This window comes from Solanum dulcamara, chromosome 1 (genome assembly GCF_947179165.1).
Source record: "Solanum dulcamara chromosome 1, daSolDulc1.2, whole genome shotgun sequence".
Taxonomy (NCBI): Eukaryota; Viridiplantae; Streptophyta; class Magnoliopsida; order Solanales; family Solanaceae; genus Solanum; species Solanum dulcamara.
The window spans coordinates 79129772-79148633 of record NC_077237.1 but is presented as its reverse complement, the minus strand read 5'-3'; the positions used below and the strand labels follow the sequence as shown (position 1 = coordinate 79148633).

Genomic DNA, 18862 nt, shown 5'->3' with positions numbered 1-18862 from the left:
TTAGGGTTGTTTAAACAACATCTTTTGGTTGCTTGAACAACTCATGTTTATATAAACAACATATCCTCTCTTCTCTTTTCATCAATTTTTTTTTATAATTTTCACAATCAAATCGGAATGAAGAAAAAAATGAGGATGACAACATCCGAAGAAGAAGATGATGAAAACACAAAATGTTTGAAAAGAAAGGAAAAAACGGAGAAGAAAAAAGGCAAAGAAGTTAAGGAAGAAGAATATGAAAGGGAAAAGTAACAAGAGCGTTTAAAAAAATGGAGAAAAGAAAGAGAAGAGAAGAGAGGAGGGAAAAGGAGAACAGAAGATTTTAAAAAATGGAGAAAATAAATAGAATTTAGGGTTTTATTAAAAGTTTTTGATCTTTTAATTTTTACCCTAAACTTTTAAATATTCTAATTCAACCTCATCTCTTCATAATTAATCCCTAATTAAATGTTTATAACAAAAAAAAAGAAAAAAGAAATAGAAATCCCCTATCCTTCATTCAACTCTCAAAGATCCCTTTCAGCTCAATATTTGTTTTAATTTACCATTATCATTAATTAATTAGTAGTCATTTTTTATTATATTTTTTAATACATTGTATTTATTATATTTAAATGGTAATATGGTAAAATTATCCTTCTATTTATAATTTCTTAAAAATTATACATGCAAAGTCAATAGTGGACAAATATTGTTGGACGGAGGAAATAGTTATCAATTTAAACAATCAAGATATATTTAATTATTCTTTTTCCAATTTTATTTTGAACATTAATTATTTTAGAATTAAGAGGCACATATATAGATAAAGATTAAAGAATTAATAAAGAATATAATGATCAAACAACACTCTGTATTAATTTTTCTAAAAGATTGAGTTAGACCTAATCATGAAACTAAAAAGGAACGGGGTGAGTATTAATTAAAATTTTCTTAATAGTTTGTTGATAATCTCTTACTCCCTCCGTCCCATATTAGTTAATCATTAAGTCATCGACGACCCTTAAAGTTGTTCACATATTTCACTTAGACACCTCAATTAAGACTATTACCTATTGAATACTTTTAACTATTCAAAACTTCTATTAGATATTTTTCGATAATCAGCAAAATAAGTAAAGTGTGTGTGATACACTTGCTATGACGTGGCAAAATGACTAATTAAAAGATGACACAGACCCCACAATTTTTAAAAAAAGAGAATTTTTTGTTAAAAAAATGAAAATTATTTCAACTAAATTTTTTATTTATTTTGTTATTAAAAAAATAAATGAAATGACAACACATTTTACTCGCCCCACGCTACCCAACCCCCTTTCTTCTCCATCTTCTTCCTAGCAAAATTAAATATACAATTACTTTTTATTTTTAAATTTGTCTAATCTAGAGTATTTTAATTTGAATCAACCATATTTTAATATTGACTTTGCACGATTGTCTTCAATTCTTTGAGATGTTTTATTAAACATTTCAAGGTTAAACTAATTAGACTATCAAATAATTAATTTTTAAAAAATATTGTCTTAATTTTGAATGTCTTATAAATGCAACAATCACTATAATATTGATTTTTGTAATTAAAAGTATTATAAAATATTATATACGTAGAAAATAATTATATACTCGAATTAGCATATTCAATAAAGTGAAGTCTTAATTTTATTTTTAAACACTTTTAAAATAATTTTGATAGTTTATATAACAATTGATTCTATCGAAAAAGTTTTCAAGACTATAATCAATAAAAGAGATTTAAACATTTATGTTGTCATGTAACTTACAACATTTTTTATATGACTATTTTTTCTTACAAAATATTACAAGAAATGTTATGCTAAAGAAAAATTAATTATTAAATTATAATCAATTACAATATTTTTTAAAAATTTATGAGAATATATATAAGTTAAATAATCATAATTTTCTTTTCTAAATTTTGGCTTTAGGCCACCCATTCTATTAAATCGCCCTTATGGAAGAAAAACTGATGATTTGAACAATAAACGAAGTGAATTGAAGCAATTGAACAGAATCTACTTCTAGAATCCAGTGCGGACCAGAATTATTTTTTTCAGTTTCAACCAATAGATGAAATGGTTTTCCTTGGCAATTGGGGGTAAGGCGTAAGTTGGGCTGAATTTAAAATGAGTGGTGTACATGAATTGGGATGAATTGAGTTTTTCAAATATCAAACTAAATTATTTGTGTTGAATTTTTAAATCTATAAATTAAATCAAATTATATAAAATTTGGACTTTTTTCTAGTTTTTCGAATTTTCAAATTTTTTTATTTGTGCTCCAATTACACAATATAAAGAGAGTGTCGCCTGGGGTTCTTTAGATAGGAAATGTTAAGGTTCGTGCAAGTAACAAACCACTTCGTATTTTTGTTATTAAACTGAACATGAATAGTTTAGATTTATTTAGGCATTAACTCTTTTAAATAATATAAAGTTATGCTAATTTTGAGGAGTTACTTGTGATTTGCACGTCTAATGCATATCCTCTCTTTTGTGAATTACAATTTATCACATTATTTTTAAAAACCTAATATCTTAATTTGGGTTAGCTGATAATTAATTTTTTTGAACTTTGTCAATGTACAAGTAGACATTTTAACTTATACAAAATTGAACATATAGCCACATTTATTCTATGTGGCGTTCTACATGTTGATTTTATGTCCTATGTGGCGTCATACATGTATTATGCCACGTAGGATGTGTGTGTCTATTTCTTCGATTTTATACAAGTTTAAAAGTGTTTACTTGTGCACACTTAAAATTTAAAAGCATAGTTGCAAGTTGAAATCAAGTTAAAGGGTATATTTATGTATTATGCCTATTTTTAATGCTTTGCATCTTCCATTTTGTGATTAAGAGCGGATACATCTCTCATTAAAAAAATTGGTGTATATATACCTTTGTTGTCTAACAAATGATGTATATATACCTCATCGTATAACAAATAGTGCATATTTTCTGTTATTGTTAACCAACTGAATTAAAAAACTCCTTAAATTGATTCTTTAATTCCAAAAATGTCATGTGACTTTATAATATTACTTCACCCATTTTTTTTACTCCTCCAGATCCAAACCAATCAAAAAACATTCAATCCCTCTTTTATTCAGATCCGATCCAAAACCATTTTATGACTGAGTAGAAGAGGAATTGAGTTTTTTCCATTTGAGTCCGGTCTAGAAGGTTTAAAAATGAGGAAATTTCAAAAATAGTTAAGACTAGAAATATAATCAGCCTCTTTAGCTATAGTTTACTTAATTAGGATTCATAGCTACATGTTATAAGAAGGAGAGAGGTGAGGGAGATTGGGAGAGGGAGGAGAGAGGTGAGCGAGATTGAGAGAGGGAGGAGAGAGGCGAGCGAGATTTGGAATAGAGAGGAGAGATATAATTAATTTGTATATTTGAGCATAATTGTATTACGAATACAATTGATCTGTGTCAAAAACTAGTTACTGGAAGGAGAAGAGAGGCGAGTGAGATTTGGGAGAAAGAGGAGAGAGGCGAGCGAGATCTAGGAGAGAGGAGAGATATATACAATTGATTTGTATATATCTGATGGATAATTGGATATTTGACTGATAATTGTATCATGAATACAACTGACTTGTATCAATGAATACAATTGCACCAAAGACAATTATAGAGAGGACAGAGAGATACAATTGATTTGTATATCTGATCGATAATTGTATATTTAACCGATAATTATATCATGAATACAATTGATACAATTGATTTGTATCAATGAATGCAATTGTATCAAAGACTATTATATTCAATTCATTGATGCAAATCAATTATATCAGATATATTAACGAATACGATTTGGTGAGTGGATGTGTATATAAAATGGTTTTCTGAGCAAGTGTTTAAAAAATAAATGACTTATATTTATTTAATCAATATTGTTACGGATGTGTACATAATAATTTAAATATAAGTAGTCCTTCCCAAAGAGAAATCTTGAGTAGGAAAGCTTAAATTAAACTAAGTTATTATAAATAAAAATCATCGGACTGAGAGAGTTCGTCAATGTCGCATAAAGTGATAAAACATATTTGTGGTAAAAAATTATTTATAAGATGTTAACATTTTATGGTCTGTTAAATTTATTTGGTGTCAATTTTGCCTGTTGAATTTAATCGATAAAATAATGTTTAATATGTTACTGTGAAATCCATTTATTTTAGGTTTGAAAATTTTCAAAATAAACAAATAAAATTAAATTTAATTTAGATATTACAAATAATGAAAATATTGGGTTTAAGTAAGGCGTGAATTGGAAAATGAAAAAAATGAGAATTGGGAAATGTGGGAAACTAAGTGAAGAGAAAATGAAAAGTCATTTATTCCTCATTGATAGAAGAAAGAAAAAATCTTGTCCTTATATTAGAGGGTATCCCTCATACCGCAGTCATCACTCGCTCGGCTTTGACGAATGATGTGATTAATAATTTTTTAAATAAAATTTATTTATTAATCCATTAATTGATTTTTTTTCTAAATATTAATTCAGTATTAATTCAGAGTTATTGATTAATTAATTAATTAATTTGCGGATTAATTTGAATTAATTGAATTTGCGCAACTGAATTAACTAAATTAATTCGCGCATTTGAAATTCGCTCGAAAAGGAAATGCTCTTTCCGAACAGACATTTCTCTTCCTAAAAGACACCATGTTTGTTCTGAAAAGCCACGTCTTTCTGAACAGACATTTTCGCACCTGTAGATGGATATAAATAGTGAGATTTTCTCTCATTTTTCAACATCGAATTTTTCCATCTCTTGCATACATTTCTTACAAACAAATTGATCGAGTCTGTGTGTGATTTCGTTACTGAAGTTTGAGTTCGCCGAAATTACAAAAGTTTGAGGTACCGCTATTTCTGTAATAGTTTATCCGTTTTATCTTGAGAGAAAATAATTCATAATCTCGAGTACAATGAGGAGGATTAAATTTCTTAAAGACACAGAGTGAATTCTATGAATTCAAATATTAGTTTTTTCTTTTTATCTTTATTGTTTCTAGTTTGCCGGGAGACTGCAGGTACTATGGATCCTCTGACACCCAATCGGGTTGGTACATGAGATAACAAAATTGGGTCAACATGATGAGTAATATTGAAATTATAAAAGGGTCATGATGATGATTGATGACTAATAGCCATAGAATATCATGGTAGAAAAAATAACTGAAATTTCCCCTTAGCTTCAAGATACTACAGACGTTAAGAAAACAAATGCAAATTTCTCAGAGTTTTTCAGGTAAGAATTTGCAGTTTTTTTCTCTCTTTTTTTTCTGCATTTTCTATGTTGTAATGGAAAAAGAAAGATAAATTTTGGATAATCCTAATGATTAACAAGAGATTATGTAAAGATAAATTTTGGATAATCCTAATGATTAACAAGAGATTATGTTTGTTCATCATTGAGTTCGGATGCTAATTACATTAGATCTGCTACGTATCCGAAACAGTCTCTCTACCTTCTCAAGGTAGGGTTAAGGTTGCGTACACACCATGCACCCTCCTCAGACGCACCCCACTTGTGGAATTACACTATGTATGTTGTATATTGTTGCTGTTGCATTAAATTTGAATGTTCATGAATGATTGATTGATCAGTTTTTCTTCATAATCAGAAAATCATTCCAAAAAAAAAAAGGAAAGAGGATTTTGTGGATGCTTCTTCCATGTATATCACTAGTTTGGACCGTGCAAATATATCAAACAAATTATTTATAGACTTGAAATGAAATCCTTGTTCAAAAATTACCTTCGATGTTATTAAAGGGCAGTCTGGTGCACAAAGCATCCCGCGTTCAAGTAGGGTTCAGGGCCGCACCCCAAGGGGTGCGATTGTAGACAACCTTCTATGTTAATAGCTGCTGGAATTGAATTTTTGTCTTCCTATTAGCATGTTCAAGATTATTTTGATAAACTCTAGAAATTGTTCAGCTTAGTTTGTATTTTTATGCTTATTCTGGTGAAAAGTGATCAGAAGGGGACGGTGTAGTGTCAATGTGTTCAACTGAATCCAATACTTTTCATGCGGAGCACAACAAATATATGTGAAAATTTACTTAAATTTCAACAATTCTAATTTTTGAACCACAAGTGATTCAGTGTTAAGAATACAAATTGAACTTCAAATTTAAATTTTGGATCTGTCTCTGTCGTTGATGTTATATGTTAATAATTATTTCAGAACAAAGATCATTTTAAGCCAAATCAAGCATTGCATGAACAGAGTTTTATTAGATGCTAAGAACCTGTTTCTGAATGTACATATCTAAATGGCTTTGCTCATGGGCTATTGCAGATCCTGGGTCTCCTTTGTCTCAGATGGATCAGCCATTTTAATGCAAGTAGTCGGTCAATCTTAAGCGGTACTTCCCTTTGAAATAATGGAAGCAGAGATGGCGAAACAACGTTGGAAGGGTTCCATTAAGGCTTTTCAGAGTCATATGGATCCTGAAAAAGAAGAACAATTGAAAGGCATAAAAATAGGTAACTATTCCACTTGAAAACAGCTTCAGTATTTACAATGTTATGAGGGTTGTGGTTTAGCTTATTAGAGGCAAATTGAGTGCCATTTGAAGCACATCTTCCAGCTCAATCCCTAATGAAGAATTTTGTAGAACACGGAGTAGCCATACGTTTTGGCAATAAGCTGTTCATTCTGTGAAGTATCAAGTGAGATAACGGGCATTTTCTGTTTTTTTGCCTGCCTCATTAGATTGATTAATAGAAAGCTCAGAGTCCTAACTTGCTTTTCGTTGGGATTAGGTTTGGTGGTAGTCTGGAGCACAATGTCTGTCGTAGTATTAGCCTTATTCACGTAGTTTCTTGCTTTTGTTATATGTTATCATCTGTTGTTTATTATGTTTAGGTGATCACACTTGTTTGTTGATGTTACTGTTCCTTGCTTATATGCTCGGTTCTTCTTTCCTATAAGTTGCCATGTTTTCTTCACTGTTGTATTAGCCTTATTACTACTTTGATTTGCTTTACTTGAGCAGAGGTCTTTCAAAAACAGCCTCTCTACCTCTACGAGGTAGAAGTACGGTCTGCATACACTCTTAAGACCCCACGTCGTAGGATTTCACTGGGTATATTGTTGTTCTTGTCAGAGTCCTAACTCGAAGAGTTTCTTCTTTATTGCAGAGATTGAAAACAAGGTAAAAAGGATTGTGAAGCTGAGCAAGAGTATGAACAAAGGAAGTAGAGATGGGAACTTGAGGAGAAGATCAGAACTTATCCATCTTGTTGATGATCTCCACAAACAATACCAGTCCCTCTATGCTATGTATGAGAATCTCAAAGGAGAAGTAAAATACAACCTTTGTTCCAAAGCCAGAGATGAAGCTGCATCTTCATCTTCTCCGGTTTCAGATTCCGAAGCATATCATTCCCCGTGGCAGTTTGCTGGCGAAGGCAGCTCATACTTTTCAAACACTGCAAATCATGAAAATGCAAATTTGGACTTGGATTCATTACCTGATTCACCAATATCTTCTGGCCAAGAACCAGAATCTCGAGATATTTTCAAGGACTCGAGCAATCAAGGCAAAGAGATAGAAAATAGCATGACCGACAAGTTGATGAATGAATCTGCCTGGTTAAAGGAGAAAGTAACAGAAAAAGAAGAAGATATCTTGTCTCTTACCAAGAAATACGAGGTTCACGAGAGCGAGAGGTTGGCTGAGATAAAGAGATTAGAGGATCAAATTGCTATGATGAAGCTTGAGCTTGAAACCTCATGTGTACAGAAGAAAGAATTCAGAGAGCAGATTACGTGCAAGTCAAATGAAATTAAACAACTGGAAGCAGCATTTCGAGAGAAAGAAGATCAATTTTCTAATCTTCTTACAAGATTTCAGGAAAATCAGACCAACTCAAAGTCGAGAATTGATGATCTAATGACACGGGCAAAGTCTCTGCAGCAAGAGTTGGACTCTTTACATTCTGAAAGGAATGAACAGCTCAAGTCTTTAAACAATCAAAAGCGCGAGTTGGAATTGTCACTGGAAAAGAAGTACCACGAGGCAACTGTCGAAGTTAAAGATTTAACCGAAAAGATTAAGTTTCTGCAGCAAGAGCTGGAAGCCATGAGTCATCGTAAATCAGAAGTAGAGTTGTCACTCAAAGAAAAAAATGAAGAAATATCTGAATGTCATATCCAGATTGAAAATCTAAAAGAGAAACTAACAAGCGCCTCTTCGGTTGAGAAAGAGACATTAAAAGAGAATGAAGCTTTACAAGTACAGGTAAAAGACTTGAAATTGGAGGTAGACTCACTATGCAGCCAAAAGAGTGACTTGGAAAAGCAGATACGGGATATCAACCGAGAAACTTATCATTCACAGTTAGAAAAAGAGGAGCTAACCGATAAGATGAAAGAGTTGGAAACCATACTATTTGAGAAGAAACATGAGCTGTCAACTCTTCAAAAGAAACATGAGGCCTATGCGAATGATATGTCCAATCAGAATTCATCTATGGAAACACGAATTAACACTCTTCAGCAGCAGCTACGAACTGGGGAAACTGAAAATGTTCTATTGCAGTCACATCTTGAGAAAGAGAAACACGAGTCTACACATAGCCTTACTCAGATGGAAAAGAAAAACATCGAATTGACCACGAAGATCACAGATCAGGAGAAGTCACTAAGAGAAAATGAAGATATTATAAAGAAGTTGAACGAGGAACATAGACAAATGAAAGTCAGGTTAGAAGATTCCAAATCGAATTTGCAAAATGCTGAAAGGAAAATAGAAGAAATGACCGAAGAACTGCGCAAGAAGTTTGAAGATGGTTTGAGAATCTTGAGCAGGAGGATCCGTGTGGCAGAACAAATGCACCTTGAGAACAAGGAGTGGTATCAGAAAACAAGAGACTCGTACGAGAAAGAAAATAACGATCTAAAAGAGAAAAATGCAAGGTTACAAGTTGGTATTAGAGGCATTAAGGATATAACACTGACAGCAAACGATACGTTGGCTTCACTAGATACAGTGGCTCTAAAATTTGAGGAGTGCACTGGTCATTTCTTTAATCGAATGTCCAAGGTTTCTTGTGAGCTGAAATTTGTAAGAGATTGGGTTATGAGGAAAAACAAAGGAATAGTACATGTACAAGATGATCTAGATTGCTTACTTGCACAGTTGGACGACAAGGAAGCTGAGATATTAGTGTATAGAGAGAAGGTTTGGAAATCAGACAATAAGATTAGAGAATTGGAGAAAATGATCAAGGAGAAAGATGATGGAATGTTGGCTCTCAAGGAGGAAAAGAGGGAAGCCATTCGACAATTATGTATCTGGATTGATTACCATCGAAGTCGTTCTGTGTATTACCAAAAATCACTTTCTGTCTTTGGCAGTAGAAAGAACCTTTAGGATTCCTCTTCAGTTTATATCATCAATTTCTCTAGGCATATGTATATAAAGTTGTACGTCTGACGAAAAATCATTATCAGGGTGGAACAACTTCGACATGTTTATTGTAACTTGTTTTGATTTCTCTTTTGTTATTATAACAAGCAATAGTAGCCACTTGTAAATCATCAGACGATTCTGTAGGCTTGACAACTTCTCATATGTCATGGTTGTCCCTTGTACAAGTGGACGTGTGATATAACCAAATTTGTTATTAGTCAATACAATTCTATTTCAGTGTTCAGATTGTTGACATCCTATTTCTTACATAACGAGAATCGGGATTAGTTGGGGTCCCAATGCGGGTACCAGAAACCGAGTGGTAAACCAAGAAGAATTAGACAATACTTTATTCTGTGCTGTGACTGTTGCTTTAGCTTATTCCTCATACTGAAGACTCTTTTTTTTACTGTTTTGCTCGAGATTTGTGACCTTATAATTTATTAACATAGATTGAAACCTTTGCACATTATACAAGCAATCAATTTTGTCAACTTAAATTGAAGACTTCTAGATATGTGTGAGTATATTTAAAATTTAAACAAGCTCAAAATCATGTGCACTTTTTTCTGTGTTAGATCTGAAAAGAGATACTAATAATCAACATAATAAAGAAATGAATCTCACTATCCAAAATCATGGTACTTCTTTCTTGCTTCAGAAAAGGAATTGAGGTTCTTGGTATTAAACTATCATGGCAAAAGATCAAACTGGCTTTTCCAGTTTTCAATTTTGTTGCTGTATTCTTGTTTTTCTCTTTGCCTTGTCATCCATTCCTCTACTCTACTGGTCTTGTTTCTTTGGTTATGGCTATTACTATATCCAAACAACAGTGAGCTACGAAAAAGGATCAATTAATCTCCTTCGATTCCCAAAAGCTTGGAACCATCTTGACTTTTCATCACAACCACCTCAAAGACTCCTTAAAATTGCTCTGTTTGTCAAGAAATGGCCAGATGAAAATCACGCTGGAGGACTTGAACGACACGCCTTGACACTCCATCTCGCCTTAGCCAATCGAGGCCACGAGCTTCATATCTTCACGGCTTCATCCTCCAATTTATCCTTTCCTTTATATCCATATTTTCACATCTCGAGACCTACTGCTGCTGGATATCTTGACCAAGCCGTTGTTTGGAAACAATTTCAAGTAGAAAACGCGACAAATAGGCCCTTTGATGTGATTCATACAGAGAGTGTAGGCCTCAGGCATACTAGATCGAAAAACCTGAATAATCTTGCAGTTAGCTGGCATGGAATTGCCTACGAAACTATACATTCTGATATCATACAGGAGCTTCTCCGAAATACTACTGATGATCCTGTAAAGTCACCTGCTTTGTCTGAAAGAGTGAAAAAGGTTATTGAAGAGGTAAAGTTTTTCCCAAACTACGCTCATCACGTTGCCACGAGTGATCATGCTGGAGATGTACTTAAAAGGATCTATATGATCCCTGAAGAACGCGTTCATGTCATACTAAACGGTGTCAATGAGGAGATATTCAAGCCTGATATTTCAAAGGGCAATGATTTTAGGTTCAATCTTGGAATCCCGGAATCAAAGTCCCTAATCGTGGGGTTAGCTGGGAGGTTGGTTAAAGATAAAGGACACCCTTTAATGTTTGAAGCCTTACAACAAATTTTCAATGAGAACTCAACATTCAGGGACAATGTCATTGTACTGGTTGCTGGAAATGGTCCATGGGGTACTCGATACAAAGGCCTCGGATCGAATAATGTGATGGTTTTGGGACCATTAGAACAGGTTCAACTTGCAGGATTCTACAATGCAATAGATGTATTCATAAACCCAACATTAAGAGCTCAAGGTTTGGATCACACACTATTGGAAGCCATCCTAACAGGTAAGCCCTTGATGGCGACGAAACTAGCCAGCATTACTGGATCAATCATCATCAGCCAAGAAATGGGGTATACATATGCACCTACAGTAGGGGAACTGAAGAAAGCTTTGTACAAGGTTTGGGAGGATGGAAGGGAAATTCTACAGATGAAAGGAAGATTTGCTAGAGAGAGGGGTTTGAAGTTGTTTACTGCTACCAAAATGGCTGCAGCATATGAAAGGCTTTTTCTTTGTATCTCAGGTGATGATAAGCAAGCACACAACTATTGTATTTACCAACCTCAGTTTAATTGACAAATTAAAGGGTCCTAAATTTTATGTCCAAACATATAATATGATGTGGTCTTTGTTAGGATCAAGCGTCAAACTATTGGAAAACATGAAGAAAGTTTGGAGAAATTTTCTGTGTATTTCTTGTTGTTCATTCTGTACATCCTTAGGCTAATTTATACAAGACAATCAAAAGAAATCAATAATAAAATGTATGTCATGTGCTATGACACTTGTGGTTTATCTATTTGTTTTCCACTAACAAACTCTAACTGTATGTCATGTGTTAAGCATATGCACTGCCAGTGAAGCTTCTGGATTTGTACAGCTACTTGTCCATCCTCTTCCTTCCACTATCTTTTGTAAAATCACCATCAAAGCTTGGTGTTCTTTCTTGATTCTCAACACCCCCCTTCAAGGTGGAGGGGAGAGAAACAACTCCCAACTTGGAAAGAATCGCAAAGTGAGAAGGGCCAGAGAGTTCCTTGGATAACATTGCTTTTTGCAAAAGGGCAGCCCTGCCCGAAGAGAAAAGATCTGCTAGTTGAGACGATGATGGAACAATGGAAAGTGAAATCAACCCTGAAAGAAACTGTTGTCTCACAAAATGACAATCAAGCTCAACGTGCTTGATCCTTTCGTGAAAAACTGGGTTTCGAGCAATATGGATTGCTGATTGACTGTATGAATGAAGATGAACCGGCAAGGATGGAGATACTGATAGATATTCAAGAATCCGAACCAGCCAGCTAAGTTCCGCTGTAACTTTCCTCATAGATCGATATTCAGATTCTGTTGATGATAAAGAAATGGAAGCTTGTTTCTTGGATTTCCAAGAAATTGGTGAGCCACCAAAACTGATATAAAACCCAGTGATTGACCTTCGGCTATCTCGGCATGATGCCCAATCGGCATCGCAAAAAGCCATTAAAGATAAAGAGGAGGAAGAATTAAAAAATAAACCTTGGTCAGCATTCATTCTCAAATACCTTAGGACTCGTAAACCAGGATCAAAATAGCCTTGACAAGTTTGTTGCATATACTGACTCAAAGTGAGGACTGCAAATGCAAGATCTGGTCTGGTATGGGTAAGGTAGTTGAGCTTACCCACCAAACGCCTGTAAATTGTGGGATCTGAAAGTATAGGACCTGAAGAGACTGTGAGTTTAGAACATGGATCAAGAGGGGATGAGACCGTAGGCAGATAATTACAGTCAAACTCTTGTAACAAATCCAATACAAACTTCCTTTGGCTAACAATATAACCATGCCTTTCCCGAAAAATCTCTAGGCCAAGAAAATAATGAAGCTCCCCTAGATCTTTAATTTTGAACTCTGAGTTGAGAAACAATTCATAGCTATAGACTCAGTAGGATCATTACCAGTAATTAAGATATCATCAACATACACAGCAATAATAGATATCAAACCTCTTGTTTTCTTGAAAAACAATGAATAGTCATTCAATGAAGCTGTGTAACCCTTAAAACTCAGGGCTCCTGCAAGCTTGGCATACCATTGCTTAGAAGCTTGTTTGAGCCCATATAAAGACTTTTTAAGTCTACAAACATGATTGGGAGTTGGAGATGCCATACCCAAAGGAAATCTCATGTAAACTTCTTCTTGAAGTTCACCATGTAGAAAAGCATTGTTGACATCAAATTGAGAAATTAACCATCCTTTCTTGACTGCAATAGCGATGAGACATCTAATTTTTGTCATCTTGACAACAGGAGAAAAAGTCTCATTGTAGTCAATTCGTTCCCTTTGTATATCTCCTCTAATGACAAGCCTAGCTTTGTATCTTTCAAGAGAACCATCAGAATGTTGTTTTATCTTGTATACCCATTTACATGGTAATGCTTTCTTCCCTAGTGGTAAAAGCATTATGTCCCAAGTACTATTGTCCTCCAAAGCTGCAATTTCCTTATCCATTGCAAGTCTCCAATTAGAGTCCAAATTAGCCTATTTGAAACTGGTAGGTTCTGAGATTGCACTGATAGAACCCAATAAATGCTGATTCTGGAGAGATAAGGCTCCATAGGAAAAAGTAGGAGAATTCATAGGTTGAGCAAAATAAGAATCTGAAACAAGGGAGAGATAGACATGATGGCAGACATAGTCATTCAAATATGCAGGTCTTTTGTTATCCCTGTGAGATTTTCTGATTTATGGTGTAGGAGTAGAAATTGGTATGGAATCAGGAACAACAACAACAATAACAACCCAGTGAAATCCCACATCGTGGGATGTGGGGAGGGTAGAATGTACGCAGACCTGACTCCTACCTATATAGGACGGCTGTTTTCGAAAGACCATCGGCTCAATAGAAGCATAGAAAAAGGTCAGACAAGAATATTAGAGTAAATAAGTAGATGACGAAAATGGTCCAAACAATAGTATAATCAAAGAGAGGTAGGAGTAGAAAAGAATTCAAGAGAGGATGGTATAACAGAGGGAGAAATAGGATCTATTGTAGGAAAGAGGGTTCAACATAAATGTCTAGTGAGGTAAGAGGAATAGAAAAAATCAGGTCTGAATCTGATTGCATGGTAGAAAAAGGGAACTTAGTTTCAAAAAAATGAACATCCTTAGACACAAAAGTCCTTTTAGTAGCAAGTTCAAGAAGTTTGTACCCCTTTTGTCCCGGAGGATATCCTAAAAAAAACACAGGTAGTAGCCCTGGGATCAAACTTACCACTACCATCCTTCAAAGTAGAAGCATAACATAAGCAACCAAAAGTTCTCAAAAAATTGTAGTCTGGATATGTACCAAAAAGAACATGATATGGAGTTTTCCCATGATGAACTTTGGAAGAGATCCTGTTAATTAAGCAAGTAGCAGTTAACACACAATCTCACCAGTAACATTTGGGAACTTTAGATTGAAATAATAGTGCTCTTGCTATTTCTAATAAATGTCTATGCTTCCTCTCAACAACCCCATTTTGTTGAGGGGTAGCAACACAAGAAGTTTGGTTAACAATGCAAAGAGAAGACAGACAGCAAAGCAAAAGTCAATTGCAAGGAAGAAAAGAAAAAAGCAGCAATTGTTGAAAAGTAATTGCAAGGAGGAAAAAGTAAAAGGCAGCAAGACAGTTGGTATTCAAGAAAAGTTACTATTTACAGATAGTACCTTCGCATAAAATAGACAGAATAATCGAGAGCTCTGATACCACTGTTGGAAGGAGAAAACACCACAACTAAAGTTTGATATGATGAAAATAATAAAAATAAATTGGACACGAGAATTTTACGTAGAAATCCCTCAAACAGATAGAGGGGAAAAACCACGGGTAGAAGGATTTTACTATGAAAATATGGGAGTACACTGCTCTCTAATACAAGGAGAAAACAATAATTAACACTCATCTCTTGTAAAAGAAACAACTCACTAAAGGAGACACTCAAGAATACAATATTTATCTTGGTGTATAACTCTCTTTGTGTATTTACTCTCTCTCTTTCTGAATTGTGGATGCTTTTAAATGAGGGTAAAATGCCCTCTATTTATAAAAAACAATAACGTATAAAAAAAATTACGCGTTGCAATTTTTCAAAGGAAGAACGCGTTTTCTACGCGTTAACAAAGTTAGGTTCAAAAGTTACTGCCAACTATCTTGCTGCCTTGTACTTTTTCCTCCTTGCAATTGCTTTTCAACAATTGCTGCTTTTTCCTTTTCTTTCTTGCAATTGACTTTTGCTTTGCTATCTGTCCAGAGGTCTTTAGCAGTCCTTAAATAGATCACATAACTTGCTATGTCCTTGGATAAAGAGTTGAGTAACCAAGAGGTTACCATATAATTACACATGTGCCATGTTGAGAAATCATTTGCTGTAGCTGGTGGTTCTGAAAAGTTGCCATCAATAAACCCCAATTTATTTTTAGTTGAAAGTGCAATCAAGACAGATCTTCTCCATCCTTGATAGCCTCTTCCAACAAAGATATTGTTAACCAGATTCATCCCTGGTGCATCTGAAGCATGAAGAAAAAGAGGATTTTCAGAGTCAATAGTGACAGTACTGGGAACTTGTCTCTCAAAAGTGCTCCCTTCGGTGGTGACAACCATGATTCAAGAGGAGTATGAAACACAAATGAAGAGCAAGAAATATGATCTATCGCTCTGATACCATATTGGAAAACATGAAGAAAGTTTGGAGAAATTTTCTGTGTATTTCTTGTTGTTCATTCTGTACATCCTTAGGCTAATTTATACAAGAAAATCAAAAGAAATCAATAATAAAATGTATGTCAAGTGCTATGACACTTGTGGTTTATCTATTTGTTTCCCACTAACAAAGTTTAACAGCATGTGCTATGACACTTGTGGTTTATCTATTTGTTTTCCACTAACAAACTCTAACAGCTTTATGTCATGTGTTATGCATATGCACTGCCAGTGAAGCTTCTGAATTTGTACATCTACTTGTCCATCTTCTTCCTTCCACTATCTTTTGTAAAATCTCTATCAAAGCTTGGTGTTCTTTCTTGATTCTCAACACAAACGCTTACCATCGTACTAAAAAGTATAGTACAACTCATGCAATATGTTGTTTTTGGGAACTGGCCGCTTACCGTCATGCCAAATGTTATAGCTGAAAGCAAGAGTGCAACTTTATTTCTTAACTAAGCCCACCAAAAAAGCCTCATGTTCGATCATGACTTCAACCTGTGACACCCCAGCCTTCTTATGGGCCTTACAATAGGCATGATGCGGCGTTACCCAATAGTCTAAAAACTATATTGATAGAGAGCAACATAGTTTAGGATTAGGATGTAGAATCTTAACGTTAATATATATTGTTGACACCCAATTTTGACCCTCCACAATGCAAATTAGCTATTGAATTTCTTTGAATTTCGAATATTTTTGAAATAATTAGCTTTTATAAAAAATAAAGATATTTTCGTGTTATTCTTAACTATTTTTATCTTTTTATAAATTTAATATAATATACATATTTCTATACAACTATATCTTTGATTACTATTTATGTGGTTATTTGAAAATCATCTCAAAAGGATTTTATTTTTAACTAAATACAATGTTAGTTAGGTTAGTTTAATTATAGTTTGTATTTTTAAAATTTTTAGTTTTTTCTAAAAAAAATAATAATTCCAAATCTCCCACATCGAAAATCCTTGAGGGATTTGGAGGTTTTGGAGCTTATATAAAGGCTCATATTCTCATTAAGAAGAAGGGAGAGGTGAGAGATTTTTTAGCCATCTCAAAATTAGAAATTTTCTTAACTTGGTTAGGATTTTGGATTCTTATTCCCAGCCTAAAAGTTGTGAAAATTTATAACTTTCAATCTATATTTTTCTTCAAGGAAAATAAGAGATTAAAGTCAAAATTTAGGCTAAAAACAATGTTCTTATAGCATCGAACCCACGGAGGTTCGACTCTAAATTTTCAATTTTTCTTTTGTTGTGGATTGGAGTTCCAACAATTTGACGCGATACAGTAATACAATGAAACAAGCAAATCAATTGTTCTTGTTGTTAATACTCACAATTCACCACCCTAGTCATCGCCTATGTAACACCCCCCAAAATTTTTCGCTAAGATTCGAACATTTTTTCATGTGAGTATAGACTCGGACCGGAGGACTTGTAATTCTACACATGAGTTAGGATTAATTCCTAAGTATTTGAAGTGTGTTAGATGTGTTTAGGGGTCATAAGGAATCTCTAACACCGAGTCGAGTCCAAAGAACTCCAATCGATTAAGTTTTTGGGTGAGTTAGTATTAGGGTCAACTTCAAAGGACCATATCTCCTAGGATATAAAGAACTGGGTGTCCCACAACCTACCAAATTAAAGTTAGTCGAGTCTTCTTTTCAACGCCACTAAGAATGTGAATTTTGGAGTTCGGAGTCGAAAGATGCGACGATCCTAAGACGAACTAGCATGGCAGGAATTTCATTTTCAGGCCTGGGGTTCAACTACTGGAAATCTGGGCTTGGCGCCATAGCGGCGCAATGCGCCACTATCGCGCCAGGAACATGCCTCAGTAGTTTGGCCCCTGGCGCGACGCGCCGCTAAAAGTTGTGCAGGTTTTTTTTGGCCAATTTTCCAGAACCCAGAAATTTTGGTCTTGGCGCTATAAAGGCGCGACGCGCCACTATCGCGCCAGAAACATGCCTCAGTAGTTTGGTCTCTGGCGCAACGCGCCACTGCGAGGTATGCATGTTTTAGGTGTAATTGGCCTGGCGCTGCAATGGCGCGACGCGCCACTATCGCGCCAGGTGCATTTTTAGCCTATTTTCAGAACTTTTGAAGAGGGGTAATTTGGGAACTTACCCAAATTATATATATGTTACCCTTGGTCTTTTGGGAACACATTTTGCAGCCTCACCCTCTCTCTAAAAAGCCCTAGCTTCTCTCTCTTTTCTTCTTCTTCTCCATTTCTAACAAAAGGAGCCCAAGAGCTTCAAGATTTGAGTTCTCCATTGAAGACCCAACCACAAGGTTTTCTTCAAGTCTTCACTAAGGTATGTAAGGCTAACCTAAAATATGGATTTAGTTCTTCCATATGCCCATAGATGTGTTGGATAGAAGTTGTGAAAGAGTTGAACCTTCTAAGAAGGTTTTCTTGAAAGTTTTCCTAAACTATAGAATGTTTTTAAGTACTATTAGTGATTGATGTTTTTAATGACTTGAGTTACTAAATAGTTATCTTTTATATTATTGATTTCAAATGTACCTTTGTATATAGATTTATAGATGTTGATGATATTCTTGAGTTGAGTTTTATTGAGAGTATGGATTCATGTTTCATTCACATGAACCCAAAATGAGATTTTTTTGGTCATAATTTGTCTTGAGTTGAGGTGGATGGTTTTGTGTATATATGTATTGATTGGAATAAAAAGAATGAATTAGATAGTTAAGAATGTCCTTTTGCTTCTATAAAATGAACATAGAACTAAAATAAGGATTTTGGAGTAGATGTTTGACGATTGATGTGATGATGATACTTGACAATGATGTGATGATAATGTTTGATGATGATGTGAATGATGATATATGATGATAATGTGATGATAATGTTTGATGATGATGTGAATGATGATATATGATGATGATGTGATGATGATGTTTGGTGACGATGTGAATGAAGAGGTATATTGATGAGGATATTATGCGATGAAGTGGATTGGAGTCTAATGTGATTTTATGGTATGTGATGTGCATAATTTGAGTTGATTGGAGTCTTAGGAATATTTTGAAAATAAATTATCTTTTGAGGAGGAAC

The 18862-nt window shown here is 34.3% G+C and overlaps 2 protein-coding genes across 2 annotated transcripts; both read left to right on the top strand.

Moving 5' to 3' along the window:
- The first annotated feature begins 5200 nt into the window (after nucleotides 1-5200).
- On the top strand, nucleotides 5201-9661 carry LOC129889199 (COP1-interactive protein 1-like). Its single transcript, XM_055964399.1, has 3 exons — nucleotides 5201-5292; nucleotides 6349-6536; nucleotides 7194-9661. Exons 2-3 carry the CDS (start codon nucleotides 6434-6436, stop codon nucleotides 9428-9430), a joined length of 2340 nt encoding a protein of 779 aa, XP_055820374.1. The 5' UTR covers nucleotides 5201-5292; nucleotides 6349-6433; the 3' UTR covers nucleotides 9431-9661.
- A 461-nt stretch (nucleotides 9662-10122) lies between these two features.
- LOC129889190 (uncharacterized) lies at nucleotides 10123-11631 on the top strand. Its single transcript, XM_055964391.1, has one exon. The coding sequence runs from the start codon at nucleotides 10164-10166 to the stop codon at nucleotides 11625-11627; it is 1464 nt and encodes a 487-aa protein (XP_055820366.1). The 5' UTR covers nucleotides 10123-10163; the 3' UTR covers nucleotides 11628-11631.
- Nucleotides 11632-18862: the final 7231 nt, after the last annotated feature.